Source organism: Hippocampus guttulatus, chromosome 17, assembly GCF_054856545.1.
Source record: "Hippocampus guttulatus isolate MCC_2025c chromosome 17, RoL_Hgut_1.0, whole genome shotgun sequence".
NCBI classification, from domain to species: domain Eukaryota; kingdom Metazoa; phylum Chordata; class Actinopteri; order Syngnathiformes; family Syngnathidae; genus Hippocampus; species Hippocampus guttulatus.
Genome location: NC_141277.1, coordinates 2,766,036 through 2,789,962, shown reverse-complemented (window position 1 = coordinate 2,789,962; position 23,927 = coordinate 2,766,036). Strand labels below are relative to the sequence as shown.

General features: G+C 44.3%; 1 protein-coding gene across 5 annotated transcripts in view; it reads left to right on the top strand.

The window, feature by feature from the left end:
• Window positions 1-23,927, top strand: part of astn2 (astrotactin 2) — a 132,442-nt gene that overhangs the window by 61,003 nt on the left and 47,512 nt on the right. For 3 of the 5 annotated variants that reach the window (XM_086134387.1, XM_086134389.1, XM_086134386.1), the window contains exons 8-13: window positions 1,810-1,894; window positions 2,439-2,513; window positions 4,717-4,854; window positions 8,379-8,529; window positions 14,204-14,370; window positions 15,537-15,725. In XM_086134387.1, coding sequence (XP_085990513.1) covers window positions 1,810-1,894; window positions 2,439-2,513; window positions 4,717-4,854; window positions 8,379-8,529; window positions 14,204-14,370; window positions 15,537-15,725 — 805 coding nt within the window. Of the gene's footprint in view, window positions 1-1,809; window positions 1,895-2,438; window positions 2,514-4,716; window positions 4,855-8,378; window positions 8,530-14,083; window positions 14,371-15,536; window positions 15,726-23,927 lie in introns of all 5 variants that reach the window. The other 2 variants (XM_086134385.1, XM_086134388.1) reach the window with 2 other exon arrangements.

Below are 23,927 nucleotides of genomic sequence, written 5' to 3'. Positions count from 1 at the left end.
ATTGGCTTCCACGCGGGCTGGAGGTTGACTTTATTTTGTCACCGGCTACTTGTTTCAAGGGCACTCCAAAGATTGTGGTGAAAATGAACAATTAATTTGCAGAGAAAATCTCTGTCTGAAAATTTCGTAACTCTGAGGGGGGTTAGCATAGCATGAACTGTCACGTACAGTCTAACCTCGTTACATAACGAATGTGTACATTATAACGGTCGCTCGTCGTCCAAGAAAATGGCCATCAATTACGATGTGTACTACAGTGTGAACATTTATCAATGTAAAAATATGAACATGCAATACAGCATAAACATGCCAATTACAAATATGTGTATACAGTATGAAGGAAAAAAAAAAAAAGAGAACAAAATTATAAGACGCGATTCCCTTTGACACATGATTACGTAATCGCCCCAGAGAGGGTGCTGGCAGTTAAATGCAGAACCTGCGTTTACCCTGACGATGTCGCCTTAATAATGCGACGACTCCAGTTATCGTTTTAGTAGGATGAGCCGTCCCCGTTATTAGCCAATTCATTCCGCCGCATAGTTAAACGCCCCACTAAGGAAGAATATATTGCAGCATCCATCATCATAAGTATCCTCGTAAAAAGACCCGTGAACCTCCTCGCTTCCTTTGTTTTCCTAATTAGAAATGATGTCTCCAACTTGCGCGCAACTGAGCCCGAGACAGAATTGCCTCCTCAAAACAGTCTTAAAGGCAGACTGCAATTCACGATCCTTGGTGTATCCTGACAAAAGCATGTCACACAAACCTGGAAATTGAACGATTAATTGAATTGAAATCTAATTGTACATAAGCTAATTTGTATTTATTTGTGTTTCATTTACCTTTTTTCTGTCTTTTTTTAAATGCTGATTATTATGAATAATAATATTTTATTTAAAAAAATCAGGACATGACAAAAATGTTTTTAAGCAATAGGATTCAAATATTGATTGGTGATTTATTTTGCAAACTCGTTGTCACCTTTTATCGTCAAATGGAGCCATTAAAAAAACATTGGAGCGCTGAAATAGATTTATGACGTAAAGAATCCACCAAAAAAAAAAATTAATACAGCTTTGAAAAAGTGTCTTTTTTTTTTGTTTTGTTTTGTTTTTGGCGTCCACATAGTCCATCCACAGATCAGCGTATGAAGACTGACGCTTTGCAACCAGCAGCTATTATTCATCCGACGGATCGCTGTCTCGGGTGCAACTATTATCCTTCCTTCTCCAAACTTTATTGCGGCCTATGTTGCTTTTCAGCAAGGCTCCATTTACCAGACAAAGGGCAATCAGAATATTTGTTGCCGCTCTTTAACTGCATCCTATACGGCTGACGCGTCTCCCCCTTGAGCGTGCGGCGAGCCTATAAACTCCGCCGCTAAATTATTAAACAGTGGGTGATAAAATGTGAATGGTGTCGCCGGCGTGGCCATTACGCATTTTTTCCACTGTTGTGCCTCCAAAAGCGGGCCGAGCGAGCGCTGTTTATTTCGAGAACAGTCAAGGGTTTGGCGAAATCTGACCTAAGACTCCACAATTGCCATTGTCAATCCTATGTCGCATTTTTTTTTTATTTACAGGCAGGGTGAAGTAAAACAAGACACCATATATATGTATTTGTCATCGTTGGCTAATATCAAATATTGCCTCTTAATATAGTGAAGTATATCAGCTGAGCTCCTTCAAATCTTTCTGTTCTGTAAAAGTGAAGCCGGGAAATGAGGTTCGACTGATCAAAATGGAAATGTATTCAGCTGCTGACAATAAACAAATAGCTCCCGCCTCTTTTTTCTTTCCGTCTCAGGAGAATGCAGCTGTCACGACGGCTATTCCCCGGATCTCGTCCATAAACACCTCTGCGTTCGCAGTGACTGGGGTCAGAATGAAGGGTAAGCGCCGCCTGCGCATGAAAATGGATCTCATGACCTTACGTACAGGTTGTTGTCTCCTTCCACCCAAAAAAAAAAGAAAAAAATTACGAATGAGTTGGTTTTGAAGTCAGGTTTTGAAGTCAGGAAGTCCGTCTTGAGTTTTGAGTCTTGAGAGAGAACAAATTTCAGATACAGAAACACGTCGCTGCAAAAGCAGCTTGGAAAGCAGGCACGGACCCAGCGGAGGCATTCCAAAAGAAAAAAAACAAACAAAGTCTAATGAGCCATGCGGCCAACTGCGGCCATGTTTCACATTGCCGTTCACCTCTGTCCACCGTCCGCTGGATCCCGTCCAACCACGATCCCGGTTCCCAATCGCCGTTTTGTCAGAAGGCCGGTGACAGACGGTCGTCTTAGCCGCGCGCAAACACAGCTTTTAATGCGGCATTTTTATTTGGGCACCATTGAGCGCGTTCCATCTGCTACATACAGTCAATGTTGTACTTGCATTGTAAGTGAGCAGCGATGTGATGACATCACTCCTTCTCCTTCTTCCGCAAAGGCCTTGGCCGTACGCTAACCTTGAGAAAGGTTACGACCTGGTTACGGGCGAACAAGCTCCGGAGAGAATCTTCAGGTGAGTTGTGGAACGACACGTGAGTGCATGACCCCCTTTGACCATCTTGCCAGTAAGTTGTTTTTTTTTTGGGCGGGGGGGTGGGTGATGGAGCATAAAGATGCCTGCGGAGGAACAGACACAGCTGGCTGGACACGATAATGCAATTCTTGCTGAGGTCTAGTCCTACCAGCGCCACGGGCCTGCTGGTGTTGATTAGAGCGGTAACAGGAGAATGGATTTTCAAAAAAAAAAAGAAATAAAAATCCTGTCCCAGTCCCCGACGATCGAGAGAAAAAAAATGTCCTGTTCCCAGTAAAAATGACTCCCACTTCTCTCATTTTGGAAGTCAGCCAATTTAAAAAATAAATGATGGTATCAAAGAAAATCTTTGGAATTCCCGAAAAAATTATCAACCTCAAGTGTGGGTCCATTCAATTTGTTTTACTGCCAGTTTAGGTCGACTTTCCATCGTCGACATCTTTCAAGAAGTATGTGTTCTGACTCATGTAACAAGCAGCAATTTGGAGTACCATTTTGCCGAGCACTGTTAACTCATTCACTCCCAAAGACGTTTTTAAACGTCTTTTCAGACTTGGTCCAGAATTGGTTGGTACTGAATGAGTTAAGTATTTAACCTAGTGATTAAAAGTACACAATTATCTCCCGTATTTATGCAGTAAAGAGTTCAGCGGACTTCCATTCCTACAGCGGTGATGTAGCACATTTTATTTACGTCTCCCTGTTTCCTCGCGACTCCTTTTTATTTCGTTTTAACCTCCACTTTCGCTTGACGTGCGTTGTTATAGACAGACAACATTTCACAAAAAAAAAAATAAAATCCAAACACGAAATTGGACCATAGATTCAGGAAGAACAACAACTCCTGATCGATGAAGCCAATGATTAAGAGGTGTAGACCGGTGTTTTTGTCTGTGTGGCGGATGTCGGGTAAAGACGAGGGCGGAGAAGTTCGCCCTGCTCTTCACTTCCAAGGCGATTGAAAAGAAGAGTTTCATCTCAGCGGGGGGTTTGGCTTCACACACACACACAGGACGCTTTGGAAAACACCGCGAGGATGAGCGAGTGCAAAAGCGGCACCGTGGAAAATTTACCGGGAAATATTTCTTCGTCTGTTACGGCGAGATAGTTTTCCCCGATGCGAGTGAGTCGGTGGATTTGGCATCTAAGAAGACGTTTTGGGCATTTGGGGCATATTTGATGCTGCGCGTTATGATAAGGGCGTGCGATAATGTGGCTGTGACCTGAGAGGATTTTAATTAAATATATCCTCCAAGATTTTGCATGAGAGCATCTGAGCGGATGTACCCCCCCCCCCCCCCCCCCATCTCAAGCGTTTGTTTGTTTCCCACCTGCTAATACACATCAAACAGCACTTGATGAAAAATCGAGTCATGCTCCGTGTTCTTGGTGAGGCCGATTGTTGTTTCTTCCCTCCCGCACATTGGACTCCTGTGGATTGTCATCTTTGGCTTTCCTCCTGAAGCTTCTTCCGGCAAAAAAAAAAACGAAACAAAAAACAAACGGTATCCTTTCTTCATACAAATAGCAGTATGACAAAGGTACTTTGATTTAGTTAACTTTCAAAACAACATTTCCAATACAGTAATGCAGTACTTTTATTGACAGCACACTTGCTTTATGATAATCCCGTTATACGGAGCAATGGACCGGGGGGGTGGGCCTTCACAAGCAGCGCACTCAACATAGCATACGTCAACCTATATTGCTGGAGAAGTGACAAAACATCCTGGAAACAGTCAGCAGCGAGGGCTAGAAGCTAACGTAGCGGTCTACGTCTTCCTTCGCTGCTTCTTCTTGTCCCTTTGTTCGCTCAAAGATAGTCAATACCTACCCCAGCTGAGGGTCAACAACAGGAATGAGAACACAAACAGGAAGTTAAAACTTGCCAAAATCCAACCGTCGCTCAGCAGTGGCAACAGACACCCAAAAACTCTTGAAGCGCTAAAGCGTCACTCGACCTTTGGGATGTCGTTCGTCTTCTGTTAACAATGATCAACACGTGCAGTTAACATTTTTGATGCTGGCTGAGGTATGTTGAGTGTCGTAACAGGTCTGCGTTTTCCCGTAAGACAAAAAAAAAAAAAAAACATTGCCTGATCATGTTTGTTAGAAAGCTCTTTTTTTCTTTTTTTTTTTCTTTTTTGCTTGAAATGTTCGTCTCGTGATTGTGCTAACGCAGATCACTCTATAGTCTGGGCCAAGGCTTGTGGCTGCCTGTCAGCAAGACCTTTGTGGTGCCGCCGGTGGAGCTGTCCATCAATCCCATCGCCAGCTGTAAGACAGACGTGCTGGTGAGCGAAGATCCCGGAGAGGTCAGGTGAGTCCAAATTGTCTTTTCTGGGGGGTGGGGGGGGGGCTGCCTCAGCTACGGACTTCAAACTACAGTCAACTGAATTATGAGACATGACATGTTAAGAATTTCTCACTTTTAAGAAACAGTGACATCATTCGCAGATGACACAAGGACATTTTGCTCTGGTTTTTATTTTTATTTATTTATTGTTTGGATGAGTTACTAAAAGCCCACTTCAGGTAGCAGCAGTTTGTGATTAGTTCCTGTAACATGGGAAATCTGTCAGACTGCCATGAATAATGCAATTATTTCTCATTAGCCAAAGTACGTATGTGTCCTGCGGGAGCGTTTCCATATTGGGGCGACGCATTCAAATGAACAGCATCGGCAAACGATCGACAAAAAAAGCGAGTGAAAGTTACTAATCGTGTGTCCAGCGTGACGAATGTTTCATAGGTTTGCTAGGACATTTCAATCCCACCCCCCCATTTCACCACAGTTGCAAATGTTACTTCTTTTGTTTTTTCTGCTTACCTGATGTAATGGCAGTAAATAAGAATCAGTCACTGTCTCATCCATTTCATTCTCTTGGGGGGGGGGGGGGGGGCGTGATTTAGGTCTTTTTGGACATCTCTAGCATCCATATTTTCGCCAGTCGAAAGAGATACGCTAGAGTAGCCAAAGCCGAGTGGCGTCGTGTGATGAATGACTTCATTCAGTGCGATCAAGCCAGACATGAAAATGTGCCATTAGTCAACGTGAGTGACACCGGAAACAAATACATAAATCTTGGCCGCGGGATCGCAAAAGTGTGCACGCTTTGATTTTATCACTGCAATCTCGCTGCTGTTTTTCATCCGCTGCTTTTACCTTCAATGCCAATGAGATTTTTGGTGGTGTTGTTTTGTTTTTGTTTTTTGTTTTTTTAAAGAAAATGTGCAATATTCAACAGCAGTCAGCATATTTGCGAGGGGCATTAATCAAGCGCATGAGGGGCACACCAATAACACTCTGTAATCATGCCGCCGCACTGCTCTAACTTTGGGCAGTTCCCCCGGCTCGTTCATCATGTGCGCAAGCAAAAGGCACGCACCGAGATTTATCGCTGTAGTACATTAGTCACTGTTTCGATATCGTGAATATGCTTTGAGGTCAGCCGAGTTCCAATGGAATTGATTTCACTTTGTCCACCGTTTTGGAAACGCCAGCGGGGAGACGTCGGTGTCTGTTTGATATGTACTTAGTCGTTAGAAGCGATCGCTTGAATCGAGTTGTGTTCATGGATGGAAATTCGGGATGTTTTGGGTCCTAAATCGGCAGAATAGATCAGATTCTATTTTTCGGGTTATGTCACACTGAATACCCATCGCGTAACAAATTTATCGTGTTACTCGGCAGAGTTCAAAGGGGTCAATCATAACTGGCGCATAGCAATACATTCACTCCAAAAACGACAAGGATTATTGACCTGCATTTTTTAAAATCACTGCTCTGCATTAAATGCAAAATATGAAATGGCGACAAAGACAAGCAGTGCCATCTGGTGGAGTAATGCACAATTTCCATTGCTTCCTTTTCTGGGCACAACCAAGCTGGCTACGATACCGTTGAAAAGCATTTCTTTGAATCTTTTAATTATCGGCCCTTATTTAGCTCACAGATTTATTGGAACGCTTTAAGTATTGCGTAATATAACAAAACACCACTCGAGCTGGGATTTGCAATGTTTCCAATGTGTCTTGAAACAGGAATCCTGATGGATCGTTTCACTCTTCGACTCACTATGCAGAAATCCGGTTAGCATGCACCTCACAGCGGCGGCAAAGTCATTATTTGTTGGCCCGCCGCACCTTCCCTAGCCTGCGTTTTTCCTCTATATTAAGGAGTCATTTGTCAGCACTTGGAGGTCCTGGCAAAAAGAATTGATGTCACATATTGGCTTTTTGAATTTCCGAGCATTGAGAAGTTACACAAAAAGGACAAGGTGGAGGAGCAACAAAAGCAGAGGATGCATGCCGGTTGCTGTGTGGGTTTACGTAAGCTATTTGTTTACCGTGCTAAGCATAAGCTCAACCCGGAAAAGTAGCAAAAGGTTTTTAGGTCATTATGTATAAATAAACGCAAGTAAATCAAGAATTGCACTTTGGGTACACGATTAAGGACACGGAACAGTTACAAAACGCAACTTTGCAGGATGCACTCTTCCTGCTTCTGCACATTTTTTTTTTGTTACAGAAGAGGCAGTTAAGGTTAGAAGTGGACAGAGTGCTTGTCTGAAAGTAATGGGATGTCCTGGGTGAAGATTGGAGAGCAGTTGGAGATTGAATTAAGGCTTTGCACACTTGTTTAAAGTACAGATACCTTGAAAAGAAAACACTTAAGTCCAGTAACGAGGTACAGTATTTATACTTGGTCACTTCCCATCACTGTCCAGTTATAATTGTTCATCATAGTTGGCCAAACTGGAAGTTTGCAGACTCTTCTGAAGTGAATATGTTGACGCGCAGTGGATATTTCCTTTTACGGCTTCACCGCTTCGGACAAATGAACGGCAGTAAAAAAATACGACAGAAGACCGTGAAATCTTTCCTAGTCAGCAGTACGCCCGTCTCGCCGTCATTTACGATGTTGTAGCTGTTTATAGTCAAGTCGCTCTCCGGACACCGGGTGGTCTCTGTTGCCCCATTACTTGTTGTTTCTTTAAAAATTAAACAAACGGGGGGCGCTCACGTCGTCATCCAGTCTGACACCGCGGTTGTACGCGCCCCGATTTCTCCACTTCATTATAGCACCACATTCAACTGAGAAAATGGCGCCACATTGAATCATCCTTCAATACGAGACAAGCTAACAAACAGCAACACTGAAGGAGACCGAGGGTCACTTGTGTTTACTTTTCTGGCGTTAGAGAACACATTTTATTGACGGAGAGACTGAAGGCAACAAGAAAGTGGACCACTGCTCAAGGTGGAGACTGTGGCGTAAAATACTTCAGGTGAAGCAGTAAGCTAATGCTAGCATGTTTTGGTCTCTCGTAGCGTGTGGTGATGTAAATAAAAATCATCTCAAAGATAACGTGAGAAATTCTTCAGCGCATATTCAAACATTTACGCAGTCTAAACTTAGCCATGCAAATGTGAGGACAAATTTGAGGAAGGTTATCAGTTCAGTTGTAATGATCTCTGCTTAAATGTGTCAACGACAACGTTGCTCCTGTTATGAACTAAAGAAATGGCTGAAGGGAAATGGCTGTGCTGTCATTTTAATAGACATTTGTTTTTGCAACCTGCAGACTAGTATGAGTGCCGCTTTCCTTGTGATTGCAGTGTTTTTTTCACCTCTAAGAAAAAGAAAAAAAAAACAAGACGCATTCTTTTTCATTACACAAGGCTGCGCGACTCATATCTTAATTGCACCGCCAACTGCAAGGTTATAAGAAAGTGCAATCCAGACGTGATTATGTTTAGCTGGTGGAGCATTCCTTTCCATTTTCAAACATAAAGCATCTTATTTTTTCCCCCCCCTCCCTTTTTAAATGTTCAATCCAGGGACGAAGCCATGATGTCCACATATTTCGAGACCGTCGAGGACTTGTTGGCATCTTTCGGGCCCGTCCGTGACTGCTCCAAAGACAACGGCGGCTGCAAGAAGAATTTCAAGTGCGTGTCAGACCGACAGTTGGATTCATCTGGCTGCATGGTAAGCGCACGACGTTTTCACGTGCCTATTATATTGACCATCTGAAGGCTACAGAATATATTATGTTTACACGGTGCTGTTTTCCAGAGACAGCCAATACACGAAAACCTAAAACTTCCATGATTCTCCCCGTGCTTTTGTGATTTTGTTTTTTTTTCTCCTGACTGCTACCTAACAAAAATAGTTGAGTACCACCATCACGGTAGTGTGGTGGTTCACCTTGCAGACCTTTAAAAAAAAAATTAATAAAAATCTGTGTGGGATCATTTGCTTTCACAATTGCCCTTGGATTGACTGACGACTCGTCCTTGGATTTAACGTGCCCATTTTGCAATTGCCGTCGCCTTGGGTTTGGAGGTAGCCTCTGAGCGATATGTGGCACAAACCCGAGATGCAAAGTCATGGGTTGATGGAGAAAGTTAAGATTGTCAACAGGCATCTGAGTCACAGATCTCAAGGACCGGCAGGGAGCCACTCGTAGACATAAACAAGGTGGAAACAGGATGTTACACGTTCAAAACATTGACGGCTCTCGGCAAGCATTATTCAGGAATGGAAGAAAAGCTTTGAATACTGAACGCCGTCAGGTTCCAATCTCAAGTTCGCAGAGTTTTGAAAGGTTCCGGTTAAATTACTTGCAGACAACCTGACACACCTCTGCAAGGCGCATTAGAAAAAAAAGACAAAGCCTTCCAGTCTTCAAAGATTAACTCAGAAAATCAGGCAGACACTGTATTATTTTTTTCCCCCTTCTTTCTCTCTTTTTCCCCAAATTCATTTGCGTGGGTGTTATTTCAACCACCCTCGTCAAAGCGGGTGCGAGCAGAGCTGTGATACGCCACGCGCAGGGCTTAAAATCCATCACGGGAGTCCTTCAAGGCTGCCCGCAGCACTCAAGGCAGTTGGAATCCATTTGCAAGGAATCAAATTCTAGTCGCAGTCGGCGCACACGTTTTCAAGGCATTTCATTCTTGTCCAAGATGATGTTTCGTTTCGTTTTCAGGCATGCTAAGCAGATTCTTGGCATTCAAAAGCATGATTGCTTATTGACCTTCACCACTCTTTTTCAATCAACACTAAAGCCAATTTACATTTTGGATGGATGGATGGATGGATGTATGGAGTTCAATACATTTAAGATTGAACAAGGTAAATAAATAATAGACTTGGAGACATACTGTATATCAAATACAGAGCGAGTAAAGTAGATGAGGCTCCCTCTGGGTTTGCCCTATTTTTTTTTAAATAATGCAACGTGGCATCCACATTCTAAGTTGAATTTGAAGTCTGTTAGATAGTCGTCGTTATTGCTGCTGATGCTGCAGAGGCGCGCATGGTATTTTTGTGAAACTCTCACAGAGACAATCGTTGCTGGAATTGTTGTCTTTGCCAATGGTAATGAAAATATGAATGTAGTTTTCATGCCTCGGTAGACTACTTTTTTTTTTTTTTTTCAACACCACCGTGTAGCCGGGCTCATGTTTTTGTTGATGCCGTATTCATCTGTCATCGGTGTCCTCCCGCTACAACATTCAGATCCCGAAGCAGATGGTGTGATATTTAATGGTGCATCCCCCATCACTTGCCGTACCTTATGGGACAGCTTAGCTACAGTTGTTTAGCTGTGGATCCCGATCCATCATTTTGACCTGTTTTTAGGGAATTTGGCTGTCTCCAATCTCATTTTGCAGCGTCTCTACTCCCCCAGTATTCAAACTGTACAGCCAAGACCAAAAGGTCCACGCAAAGAATGGCAAGAAAAAGAAAAAAAAAACACTCATCGGGTTTGCATAAAGACTCAGCGGGGAGGATAAATCGCGATTCCTCTCCCATGAGAGGTTTTGTCATCACCTATTACCCACAATCGCTTGTGCGCCCTGACAGCCTCAGTCTCTTTACGACTGCTCTGCTGCACTGCACATCTCATTTTCCGACTGCTACCTTTTTGAAATTCACAGGTTTGATTAAAAAAAAAAAAATCTGAATTATGTCATCCCTTTGCATTTGCACCTTTGGCCAGACCACCCCCGCGACCCTTGTGAAGAGAAGCGGATGAGAAAATGGGCGGATGTTATGTTGCCCAAAAAAAAAAAAAAAGTGACGCAATAGATCGCAAATAGAATCATTGTGAGGTTCCGAACAATGGCCAAACCTTTTAGTGTGCGATTGGAATGTATGAGGTTGGTGTGATAGGTTGCTGTCCTCATCAATCGTTGAGTGAACCTTCCCATTTTTTTGCGTACTATGCTATTGCACGACTGTCTGTGTCCTATATGTTGTGTTGTGTTATTTTGACTTCAAAATGGCGCCGCGAGAGTGGCTGCCTTTCCAGCAGCTCCTATATTTTGTTGTTCTACTTCTTCCTTTCATAACTTTGCTGCTGTGAATTGGGAATTTCTCCATTGCGAAACTAATAAAGGTTTTCTTATCTTATTTCTGAGTAGCAGCAGTCTCTAATGTTGCTTCATTTCAACAGTCTCTGATTACGCAATTATAGGAACTGCTGCTTGCCATTTGTTCAAATTAGTCATTCAAAAGAACATTGACATATGTTCAGTTTAAATGTCAATTAAAACTTTTTCTCGTGAAGGCATTTGTTTTTTCCCCACTTTGATGGAGCTCTTGCGTCGGATCCCATTACCTTGCGCAGATGTGCCAAAACCTCGGCAGACTTTAGTGCGTGTCGTCTTTCTATATATCACAACAAAAGCGGCTTTTGCTCTCTTTGTTTGCTTTGTTATCCGCCCTTTCTGAGAAAGCAGCTTTTAAATACCTTTGGCCATCAAGCTGAGCTACAGTCTGATGGAGTCGCGGGACAAAGCAACCTTCAGTCCTCATTTGTTATGTTGTCACCGGCGGAGAGAGCAGAGTGTAGCCGAGCCGTTATTTAAACCACGGCCGCTCTCCTCGGGGCGCACAATGAAGAGGTGGGTGGGGTGCGGGTGATTGCACAATGGAGCCATTAGCTAAGTGTACATAAGCGCAGATTGTTCTTATTACCTTGTCCCCCTTTCTAAGACGATTGGTCATTGTCATGAAGTCAGCCTTTTAGATAAGTGAGAAAGATGACAAAGTGGCGCGTGTGTGTGTGTGTTTTTTTTTAAATCTCATTGAAATGTAGTGTTGCTTTCGCAAAATATATGTCATCCCCAAAGAGGTTTGGAAAAAAAGCTCAAATCATTTCTGTCCTTCAGAGCAGCACGAGCACCATTAGTGAGTGCTTTCACACCAAGCCGAAATAAGAAGCATTAACTGGCACCATTTTGTGCAATCAAGCGCCGGGTCGAGACTTCCTGCCTGCCACCCTCGCCTAATTTTAATAGCCAGCGTGTCTTAATTTAATCTGCGTGAATCGCAAAGGAGGCTTTGGGAAACGCTTTGGCCCACGTAATATTACCATACGGCTATATGCTACACTATATAGCATCGATAGTCGATGAGATGAACCGGAGCCGCCGCGATTGCGAGTGGGACGAGTCGCTTTCAAGGGGATACTAACTTTTGTCAACAAGCTCATTAGCAGAGTTGTCCATAGGATTGACTTCATCTCACCATTCAAACAGAGAATTAGTGGATGATTTAAAAAAAAAAAAACAAAATTAGCTCAGAGATTTATACAAATTCTCTAATGGCGTTTACAGTAAGCGGCAATGATGTCTCAACTTTGGTTGGTGTGGATCCGCTGTGCGCATTTGGTTGTTTTTTAACGCGTGCTTTGCTTTGGATTGCTCCATTTTTCTATAGTTAATTAGTGCCGGTGTGTGTGTGTTTTTTTTTCTTTTTTTTAAATCTCCTCAAGTGTACTCTGGAGTCAAACATCATTTCGCTGGTAATTATCGGTGTAGTGAATGTCTCATTTGTAATTGCCCTGCGAGAGAGTGCGCGCATAGTAAACACCCTACCAAGTTTGCTTTATGACAACACTCAGAACTGATTTCAAGGACCTGCGCGAGACTATTTGAAAACTTTCAAGAGAGAAACATCTTTTTTTTTTTTTTTTTTAATTAACCATTGTAATCACAAAGACCCGTGAGCACTTTGATCGTACACAATTCAACATACGTGACGGTGCAACCTTGAAAGTCAAGTTTGGCGGAGATGCAGAACGGCTCGCTCAATCAAAATATGCAAGACGTTTCCTTGTTTGTTGAATTTCATATTTGATTTAAGGGTAGGCACTCTTGGAGACTGTTTGAATACTGTACAAGCCATTTTAAAAGTCGTTTTTTCATTTAAAAGACCTTAATCGTACGTTAGTTTCTTCAATGTTGGTCTGATACCGTCTCGGTTCATGTTTGCGTTGTGATATTTCTTTGAGAAATGTTGCCGCTTCTCCCTATTCTGCCTGAGTTGAGTTGCTGCAAGAGAACAGACTGGAATACATAGAATTGGGGGGTGGGAGGGGGGGGTCCTCTGCTGCCTTTTGCACTCGTGTCTGCGGAAGATCTTGTGAGACAGCGAGGACGATTACTCACTTTTACTCATTTTATTCACTTGCCGAAAACCCACACGGCAATCGTGAAATTACACAGCCCATCGTGATGAACGACTCCATTCTCACTCTACTCAACTTGATGTTACATTTGTGAAACGCACAAAATGGATCTGATGCTCTCTTCCTTTTTTATTTTATTTTTTTCGTTTCAAAAAGACGTTGAAAAATCCTGACGTCCCGTCAGACTTGTTCCAAAAGCTTCTCCAGGTGGCTTTGTGCGCGAGACAGACTCCATCGTCATCATCGTCGTTTGAGCTTTTAGCGTCTGCTAGTAGGCGCTAGGTGGACGGTTTTAGGTGTCCGTGATTTCTAACAACTGTTTTTTAAAATGCGAGAAACCCCACACATGACAAGGAGAAGGTGTGGAGGTGTACTCCAGATGACCAACACAGCCTTCCACACATATTATGATCCATCCAAGCGACAATTTTGAGTCTCCACCCCCATACCGCATGTCTGGGCTGCTGCTGAGAAACACAATGAAGAATTGCTTTACTCTTTGTTTCCGACTACAGCAAAACTTAAGGTTGCTTTCTGATTGCCTATTGTTACATTTCATGTCACAATCGTAGAATCCGCGTCTCGGCCCAAAGAGAGGATTTACCAGTATTAATATTAAACAGGTTGAAGAGTTATGATTTACCCAGACAGTAGCTGGAGGTGAAAGATCCGCTCAGGATCATCTTTCGGGGACGTCCGGGAATCAGGATTGTTCATATTTGGCCAGATGATTGATGTGCGTATAGGAATTGCGTCTCCCTGGCAGGACAATTTATTCTTAGTCAAAACACGTTTGCATGAAAGAATAATTGGTTTGATCCAACAAATGTGTTTGATGAATAGCTTTCTGATAATATAGATCAAAGAAAAAAAAAAGTCAGTGGCTGTTGTTACGACATAAAGCGGCCTTCACGTGGGAAACAGCAGATGCCGAATGAGCTGATGCATATTTTAATTTCTTTTTTTGGCTTCTACTTTTCACTTCTTTGATTCCCTCTCTCTTGATATCCACTGCTCACTCCTCCACTCTGATCTCTGCTGCTACCTGTGCCTCCTCAGTGGCGCCTGATTAAAATGCATGTGCCTTCCTCGCTTCTTCTGTCTCCCTTATCGCCCCTCTGCCTTCTCTTTCTCCTCCTCCTCCTCCTCCTCCTCTTGGCCTGTGTGTCTCCCGTGCAGTGTCCTAATGGGCTGAGGCCAATGAAGGACGGCTCAGGTTGCTATGACTACTCAAGGGGCATCGACTGCACGGACGGCTTTAACGGAGGCTGCGAGCAGCTGTGTCACCAGCAACTCGTGCCCCTCGAAGACCAGCCCGGCTCCAGCAACGTGCTCATGTACTGCGGGTGAGGATTTTTATTTATTTTTTTGTTAAATCACTTGGTAATTCAACTGTGCCCAAAATATTCTTTGCAAACTTTGCTACCGACTTAGAGCACCTCTCCTGTGCATTTTCGATATCATGTATCCTGTTCAGGGTTGATGGCAACTGGAGCCTCTCTCCCTGGACTGGTTGCAAGGCTGTGTAAAAAAAAAAAAAAAAAAAAAAAAAGGGGCATTTCCTTTAAAATTTCATTATTTTCAGGTAGTTCTGGTGTTGCTGCATGGAATTAGCTCCAACAAGCGAGACAGGCATACGCTGTTGATTTATCCAAGTGCATCGTGGGGACGGTTTTTTCTTTGGTTTCATCTTTAGCCTTTACATTCCGACCGATGAAAATCATCACATCGGCCTCACATCTGGATTTCAAAATCCGCCGTTCCTCTGGCTCGCATGGGTTTCCCTCCCACAATCCCAAAACCCGGTTCTGAATCGGAGACTCTAAATTGTACACGTTCATGGAAACAGTTGTGCCATGGGCGTGACAGGCAACCAGTCCAGGGTGTAATTCGCCTTCTGTCATTTGTGTTAAGTTGTAGTTATACTGCATAAGAAACTACAATTCACATTTCCCTAACACGCACTGTTGAACATCGGACTCCATGTACGATCATCTCACTGCAACACGTGATTTTGATTTTGCCACCGTGCGGTCATTTTTGACATTGGCGGTTGCTCTATTAGCCAGGTAGAATGAATCGATGCCAGAGTGATGTAAATGCCACATCTCAGAGATCTGTACGGTGATACGGATATACGACTGCTAATTAACTTGGTAGAAAAAGCCCTTTAATTGGCTGTCATCGTTCAGACAGTTTCTACGGACTTCCAATGGGCAGGATAATGTGGTGATGGCCATCTGCTGATCCATTTGCATAACTCATCCAGTAAACCCGTTCGGCAAAAAGTCAGGAAATGACAGGTGAAGGATATTCTAATCCTCCTTGAGCGGGTCTTCGCTTCGGGGACCGTGTCACAGCACATTAGCTCCTTTTATTTCCTCACTGGGGCACCGTCATGAAACTCGAGGCGGTCTTCTGTCTGTTAAATATCGTTATCTCGTCATTGTATCCGCCAGATGACGTACGATACGTCACAGTGGAAAATCTTTCACCCCCATCGCTTCTTCAGGTGTGTGCAGGAGTACAAACTGGCGGCAGATGGGCGCTCGTGCTCGCTGCAGTCCGAAAACTGTGAGGGTCCCAAATGTCCGCGGCAGGCCATCCACTTCAACGTGACCTTGTTCGGCGAAATGCTGCATGGATACGACAACAAAAGCCAACAAGTCAACCTGGGCCGGATCTTTCAGATGACCTTCCGGTAATTAGCCCGCATCTTCATACGGATGTCATTTACATATCGATATAATAAGTGTTAAAACAAGCCTTACTGTGTTCGTGGCTACACTTGTTTAACCTTCTCATCCATGAACGATGTCAATCTCCTTCTGGGGTTCATTCATTTCTTGGTGGGACAATGCCGCATTTTTTTCAACTGTACTTCAACTAATTTGCAAAATGCACTGCCCCAAAAAAGTGGCATGTCACTGCGGTGGACTGTCACTCAAAAGAGTTTCCCTGCTGTACAGCAAGCCCAAGTCACCACAGTGGACATTTGTTCCAAAGTGTCTTTCTTGAAGATGCATGAATCAAAATTTAGCTTGAGTCACTCCAGGGGGCGGCCATTCAAAATATGTGTTCCTGCTATGTTCTCGAACTCCATTAGTGTTCGTATCTTATAGACTTGGGAGGCACAGTTTTGTCAAGCTGCATTTTGGAAGACCTCAGGGGGCCCCCCGCATGCCACTTCAGCTCATTATTTTTGCCAGCCTCATGTGCCGGTCTATATTGCATATAGGATCCTCTCTTGAGCCTTGCTTCACATATTTGCTGTTTATTCCCCACGTCTCCGAAGAGACATCATCGGGAAGCAACGGCAACCTTTATCAGTTTTAAAAATGCTCCCGGGAGGAAAGCGGCTCGACGTCTCACAATAGCTCTCGCCACGGTGAAGTTTTATGCCCTGGCGTGTGTGCGCAACACTTACCGTATCTTGAGTGACAAGCGGACGAGAGACTCGTCATGATTTAGCATTGAGACTTTTTTCCCCCTGTTGGCAGATCCAATGTCAAACGGGTTATATTCCGCTGCGGCCGGTTAATAAGTCATATGTGGCACGCAAGTGCTCTTGTTATCACACAACCGGGATGGTGATAAGAGTATCAACGCAGAAGTACGCCCGGCCTGTAATCACACGTTGTGTCTGACTGCCTTCGACTTACTCATTTGCATGCACACTGCATTGATGCTTTTCAAGGACACAGCTGGGTTGCCCCCCCCCCCCCCCCCCCCCTCGCACGTCTTGATAGTTGTGCTTGACTAAACGCACCCTCAGGCTTACCGGTCAGTGTGTTGTGTAACCGTATGATTGAAACATTTGAGGTGCTTAGATGTGCAACTTTGTCTCATGAACCAGCCGAAAGGAGACCCCCCCCCCCCCCCCCTCTACAGTTCATGGGTCTAGTATCCCACCATGTTATATGTGGTTCGCATTTCTCAAATTCACCTATTTACATATTTTTTCCTGTGGAACTCTATCCCCGTATTTTTTTTTTTTTTGGGGGGGGGGGGCTCCTCCTGAAATGCCCTAAAATGTCACAATGGGCACAAAGGGCGCTAGAGCCCTTTCTCATTGGAAAGTCGTCCATTGGTGTGAAGGAACACTGTTGACGTGATACAGTAGATCTCGACTGAGAGACGAGATTTGTACGTCAGGCCTAACGAAGCTTGAGCGGTCAGGAAAGTCTTTGCCGCATGTCCAGGAACATACGAGCATCAGTGGAATTGATTTAACTTGTCATTTCACACGTCATCAGTGGCCAGGCACTTCATGGGACACATTTGTATCCAATCAATTAAAAAGTCATTTTCCCACAGACTGTCCCCTCGAAGCCGCTTGGCAGTTGTTAACCCCTTTGAAATGTGCATTTCCGCCACTTCTCGTACCAGAGTGGAATTGCTGCAATCACAAGCGACCATTTCTCCGACATAATTATTTGGGCGGTGATGGTGATGTGGTGTTCGTTGAGTGCTCGTTGCCTGAAAACTACTGGGTTAAAAATAACACGGTATGAGTGACTGCAGTTATTGTGAGTGGCGGTTTCAGACAAACACCAAGGCTGTGAAGTGAGTCAAAACATGCAATATGTTTTTTTTTCATTCAGGAGGCGCTAGACCTTCGTACAGACTTCCGAGTGTAGAGGCCAAGAGACGCACACGTTTGTTAGTGTCACGTTATTTGTTGAAATGATTACAATAGTCGCGTTGAATGTCATTTAGTGGTGGCTGATAAAGGGCACGAATTGAGCAAGTAAATATCAAGCATTGAGCACGGCTCTTTGGGAACGCTTACCACTCCGCCTCTGTGTGGAATCCCCCTTGAGCTGCCACCTTTTCATGATGTGCCCATCAAATGGACATGACCTTTTTTTTTTTCCCCCATTTTTCTTCTGTTTTACCCCTGCCAGTCTAACCAGGATATCACCACCCACTACCCGCTATTTAAACATGTGTATTACCCGGTGTCAGTTCACTGAAGCGCTTATGCCGCTTATCAAATCCGCTGAGACTTTTTTTTTTTTTTTTTGTGAAAGGAACAAAAGCTTTGTCCTCATGACTGACTTGCTCCCTGTGCACGCGCTCTTATTTTTTTAAAATATATTTTTCTAGTGTGATGTAAATGCAGGTTATTATTCACCTAATTCCCCCTCCCCACCTCGCCCTCTCTTCCGCTTTGATATGCAGATGCACGTCATATCCCGCAGCCTTCAACTTCCACTTTTTGTCTCTTTCTCACATCAGCAGAGAGACCTTTGGCAACGCAAGGTGAAATATTAGATGATGCAGATGAATCCTATGACTATTACTGTCATAGCCTCTCAAGTAGAGCACTGTATTATAAAAAAAGAAAAGAAACCGGTATGATTCCATTGCATACATTTTTGTCTCAAATTGATCTCTGTAGACGTCTTGCGAGCAGGCCCCGGGAATGAATTTTTGCAGTTGCGGAATTACAAAATATTACCATTTCTCGCGGATGGCGTATTCCGGGGGGTGCGATAAAGTTGCACGTGTTAATGTAAATGTTCCGGTTGAGAGCAATTCCATTACACCTTGAACGCAATAAGACTTGCAATGTGACAATTATGCCGAGCGAACGTAGGAGGTATCTGTAGCCGCCATTTTATAACGTATTTTCTGCTAATAAAACACCGTGTTTGGGTGTTGTCTCGCTCAATAAATTGTCGAAAGGCCACTGTGGGTACATCGAAGCGGATTTTGCATTTCTATACAATCGACGGGGGGATATAATGTCGTCATGTACACCCTTTTGCCTTTTTGGTCCCTCTGCCGAGCAACATGCCTCGCAGCAAATGTGGGCGCGTCACTTCTACGGGTTTCATATCATAAATGAGAACAAATGATTTGAAATCTACCTCACCATTGCCAATATGACAAAAACCGCGGTTATCGTGAGCGGCGCTTTCCAGACAAAGTTCAAGCCTCCAACGCTCGTCACCAGCGGACGCCGGACGCAGTCAATCGAATCAAAGCGTACAATCTGACGTTGCACATTGAAGACGCGCTAGTCCGTAGCACAGCCTCCAGAGCGCACGAGAGAAAAGATGCTTAAGCCTCTGGGAGAATCCGGCGTACGTTTCATGAAAGGGCCACAAACTTGAGTCGCTGGGAGAATCTGCGCAGCCAAAACAACGTGCGGCGGCGCGCCTTTTCTGATTTCAGCCCACGGGAGAAGAGGCCCCTTGCCGTCTATGTGTTCAGTCAGATTCTCAACGTGTAGACACTGTGCCTGAATCTTATTTTTCAAAATTGGGGTTCGGAGTGAGAAGCTGCTGACGAGTTCCGTCAAAATCATCTTGCCTCGTCCAAACTGTTGGACTTAACAATGTCTTGGAAGTAAAGAGAGAGTTCTCGGCAAGTACCTCCTCCTAAGCTCACAGCAGAACCTGGCGGCGGCGGCGGCGGCGTCGGCGTCTTACTCGGATTGCTTTGCCTCATCTGAGAAATTTACGTAGAATCGATGGCGTGTAATGTTGTGCATTTTGGAGTGCACGACACCACCCCGCCGTAGGTGAATGGTTTCAGCGGACGCACCCAAGGTTAAAATTTCTCGTTCCAAAATCAATATGCTGCAAACCACAGCCAGTCGTCGTACATCATCGTGGAGCCCTTGTCAAGCGCTTTCCAGAGCCGTAATCATTTTGTCAATATGTCATACATGACAACGTGTTCGTGTCAAAGAGCAAGTGACTGGTGGAAAGAGATGTTTGCGATGGTAGTCCCTCTCAAATGCACACATTTGTGCGGAAATTTGATGATATTTGGTTTTCATTGAAAAGTCCAAGCTGATTTCGGGCAAGAGGCGCAGTGGTACACCCAAGACTGACAATTGCTGGGCATACATCATCCAATCAATCACTCATACTCAACGTTCACACCTAAGGACAATTTAGAGTCTTACTTTAGGGCCTGCATTTCTGGAATCCCAAAACATGATTTGGCTTAGTCCAGAACCTGACAGGAAGAAGGCCAAAGTCCGGATTGGACCCGACCTTAGAACCGCAAGGCAGATGTGCTAAACCAGTTAGCTACCGAGAGGCAAGATGTCAGGTTTATCCAATTTGACACTCAGGAATAAACAAAAGGAGGAGACAGGAGACTCGATTCTGGTACCAGGAGGGAACGAGGAGAAGCATTCGGTTTCAGTTCTCCGCACGTAACCCTAACGATCTCCCCCTTCACCTCCTCATTTATTGGGAAAGCTACTACATAGGTGTGTCCAACCTAAAGGGTGGGGGCTGTTGAACACACACTGAACTTGTTTGACCATGTGTGTGTATGTGAGTGCAAATTACGTACATGTGTGCAATTGTCACAAAAACATCACGCCGCAGCTGGTGTTGATGGCTCCATTCACTGTTCACCCTTGCTCACTGTTTAGTCTTAACACTTATCTCGTCCCAACCACGTCCTCGGAAAGGTGGTTGCGTCCCTAAGCTTCCACACAGTGCACCAAGCATTCTTGATTATAAAAGTGAGTATATAATGGATAAAATGTGAGTACATAATAAAGAATGTATCTTTATTAAAAGCAGAAGCGTTCTTCATTGCAGGCATAGTCAATTAATGATTGCAAGCATAAGCGTTCTTCTTTGTAAGCATAATCAATTTATCATGTCAGGCATAAGCGAATGTATGATGACTAAAAATAATCAATCCAACACAAGACAAGAGAATTGTATTTTTTTTTGTTGTTGTTTTTTTGTTGTTTTTTTAACTGTATGAGAGCGCCCCTCAATGGACGACCGTGATTTCGAGGCTGTGTGGGCTTCTGGTAGGGTGGCTTGCTGGACTGCCTGTCCTTGCGTGATTTTGTGTTTGTTCCCGAGGCGTCTGTTCCCTGGTCAACAGCTCGTACGAGGCGAGGCAGCGCCTAAAGCAACCCTGCCTTAATAACAGCTGTTGGCAAAGAGGCTTACCGCAAACTCGCAGCCAGCTTCACCGCTGGGAAAAAGAAGGCTCTGATAAGGGCGTAGTCGAAAATGAAACGGCAATTTAAAAAAAAAATAAATAAAAACTCCGAAAAGTTGAAAAAACTATTTCAGAATGCAAAGAGAATATTTGGAAGGGGTTACAGCCCTGAATTTATATCAAGCAACTCTTGTACCGGAGAAGTGTTTTTAGACAACATCTTGACACGCGGGCAGCCCAGTGATCGAGTGGTTAGCGCATCGGCCTCACAGTGCAGAGGTGCAGGGTTTGATTCTGGCCTTCCAGTGTGGAGTTTGCATGTTCTCCCCGAGCCTGCGTGGGTTTTCTCCGGGTACTCCGGTTTCCTCCCACGTTCCAAAAACATGCATGGCAGGCTGATTGAACACTCTAAATTGTCCCGACGTGTGAGTGTGAGCGCGGATGGTTGTTCGTTTCTGTGTGCCCTGCGATTGGCTGGCGACCGGTTCAGGGTGTGCCCCGCCTACTGCCCGAAGACAGCTGGGATAGGCCCAGCACCCCCCGCGACCCTGGTTAGGATAAAGCGGTTCAGAAAATGGATGGATGGATGGATCTTGACACGCTGGTGACCTTTGACCCAAAGGTCAAGCATTTTGGTCCAATTGTTATTGCAAGTCAATCGTCTTCACATTGTGACAGCACAGCAAAAGGTTGATTATGAAGAAATTGTCGCGTGCCAGAAACGCTCATCTTTGCGACCCGAGATCTTTATTGATGCCAAATGTTTCAGTGATAGACCCTGATTTGACCGCTCCGGCCCGTTTTGGCTATAGATTTTCCTTCCAGTGGCACCTGAGCTGCCATTTTCAAGTCGTTTTGGGCACTTTCACTGTCTTGCCGAGCATTCCCTCGTTGTAAATAACACCATCCCAGAAAAGCTGCGATTGGGCCCGTTGGAGACGGTGCACGGCGAAAATCACCTTGCGGGAGCTGTCAGTCGAGTCAGCGACGGACCGCAGGGTGACAAATGAGAATATTCAGCATAAGGCATCAAAGCGTCCACATTTGATGGAGTTGCCTCACAGGAGGTAGCTAACAATGCTTGGCATTGATAGATGCCTTCAGCCGCCTGCTCGGTTTTTATGAAGAAAAAAAAAGCCCTGTGAGGAGTCGTTTTTGGACTTGGGCGAAAAAAAAGTGGGAATTAGAAGCGAGATGGTTTTAGTATTGATTAATGAACTCCCGGCGAGGCGGTGAACTTCGCAGTGGCTGTGTTTGTAATTTCACTTCCCCCTCCGGTCTGCTATCTGTCTCTGTCCTTTCATCCTACTTTTCCAACATTTACCTTTCATACATTATTCATCATGTTTGGGTTTTTTTTTCTTTCTTCCTTCTCACTTTCACCCAACTATATGAAGTTGGCGGCATTTAGTATTCATCCACCTTCGCAGGGGCGAAATGGCAAATGACATTTTTTTGCGATTGGATCGCGGTAGGTCGTTTGACATTGACTGACAGGTTGACAGATCACACAATGACAGCTAATTGTACCTTAATGTGTCTCATGTCTATTCCTAATTACTCATTGATAGAACAGATTGGCCTCACAACAACGTTCGGTGGATGATGGGGGGGAAGGACGTTTCCGGAAGGATTTTAATGCACATCAAGTTGTAAATGAGTAATGGGATATTGGTTTCACTAATGAAACAACTAATTGTTATTATTAGCGCCCAAGCACTAAGTGGTGCAAAGGCTCTCTGGGAATCATTGCCCATTTGTATTTTTCTGACAAATCCATTGCCTCGTGATGGCCTCAGCAGGGGCCCCAAATCACCAACCTCACTCTGAAGCGTGCCCCCTGATAAGTTAACCCTTTCAGGGGTCACTACACTTCTCCTCCACGTCGAGAGGAGCCAGATGAGGTGGCCCGGGCGTTTGATTAGGATGCCTCCTGGACGCCTCCCTGGTGAGGTTTTCCGGGCACGTCCCGCCGGCAGGAGGCCCGGGGGACGACCAGGGACACGCTGGAGAGACTATGTCTGTCAAGACAGTGTGTCGCTGATTGAATCAAGATTGAAAATGTCCTTAAAAGCGAGGAAAAACTACCGACACATTCCAACGAATTACAAGCTGTCAGCGACGTAAACGCCAATCCCTTCGCTGTTTGCAATTGCACTGAAACAGAAACTAAACCATGTCTGCTACGTCTGCCTGCTCAGGGGAAGCAGATTTGATATGCTTGCTGTCCAGGCGAAAGATGGATTTCTACTTTCTGTGATTTTTTTTTTCTTTGCAATTCAAACATGAAGCAGCAAAATGTTAAAAGAGAAAAAGTCCCCCAATTAGCTGCACAGCTATCTGCCTTGCATGCCCCTCTCTGCTCTCTTCCTCACTCTGCATTAGGAAGCGGCAATCTCTATGGTAATGCTGTAGCTCATTTCCACGCAGTGCAAAAAATGGGAGGCGGCTGACAATGTGGAAGCATAAAGAAGGCATATTTACATTGCGTTCCACTTGTATGTACAACTCAGGGGAGGGATGTGATTTGCTGTGTACTAGTGTCATCTTGGGAAAAAAAAATAAAGAAAACACAGTCATTTGCATTGGCGCACCAAATCCCAATTAAAGAAGCCTTACATTGAAAAACAGCCAGTGATTGACATCACTTTTAAGAAGCTTTGGGAGTGCCTATGGATGTCACAGGGTGGCCGCTAAGCGCGGTGTTTGTTTGAATGAAACTATTCAACTCACTCTTCACTTCAACTTTTCACTTATGACTGGAAAATAGTAACATTCAATGTACCGGTTGTTATATTTTGTACATGTTTATTTGAACATTTTTGTGGAATCTGAAACCCCACACAATTTAGTTCGGTCAGCATGATATTTCCACATTTAAAAATGATCAAAGTTCTGTGAATGTGAAAAAAAAAAAATTGTCGGGAAAAAACTTTCACTGCTGTTTTTGTGTATTTGTTCCCTTTCCTTT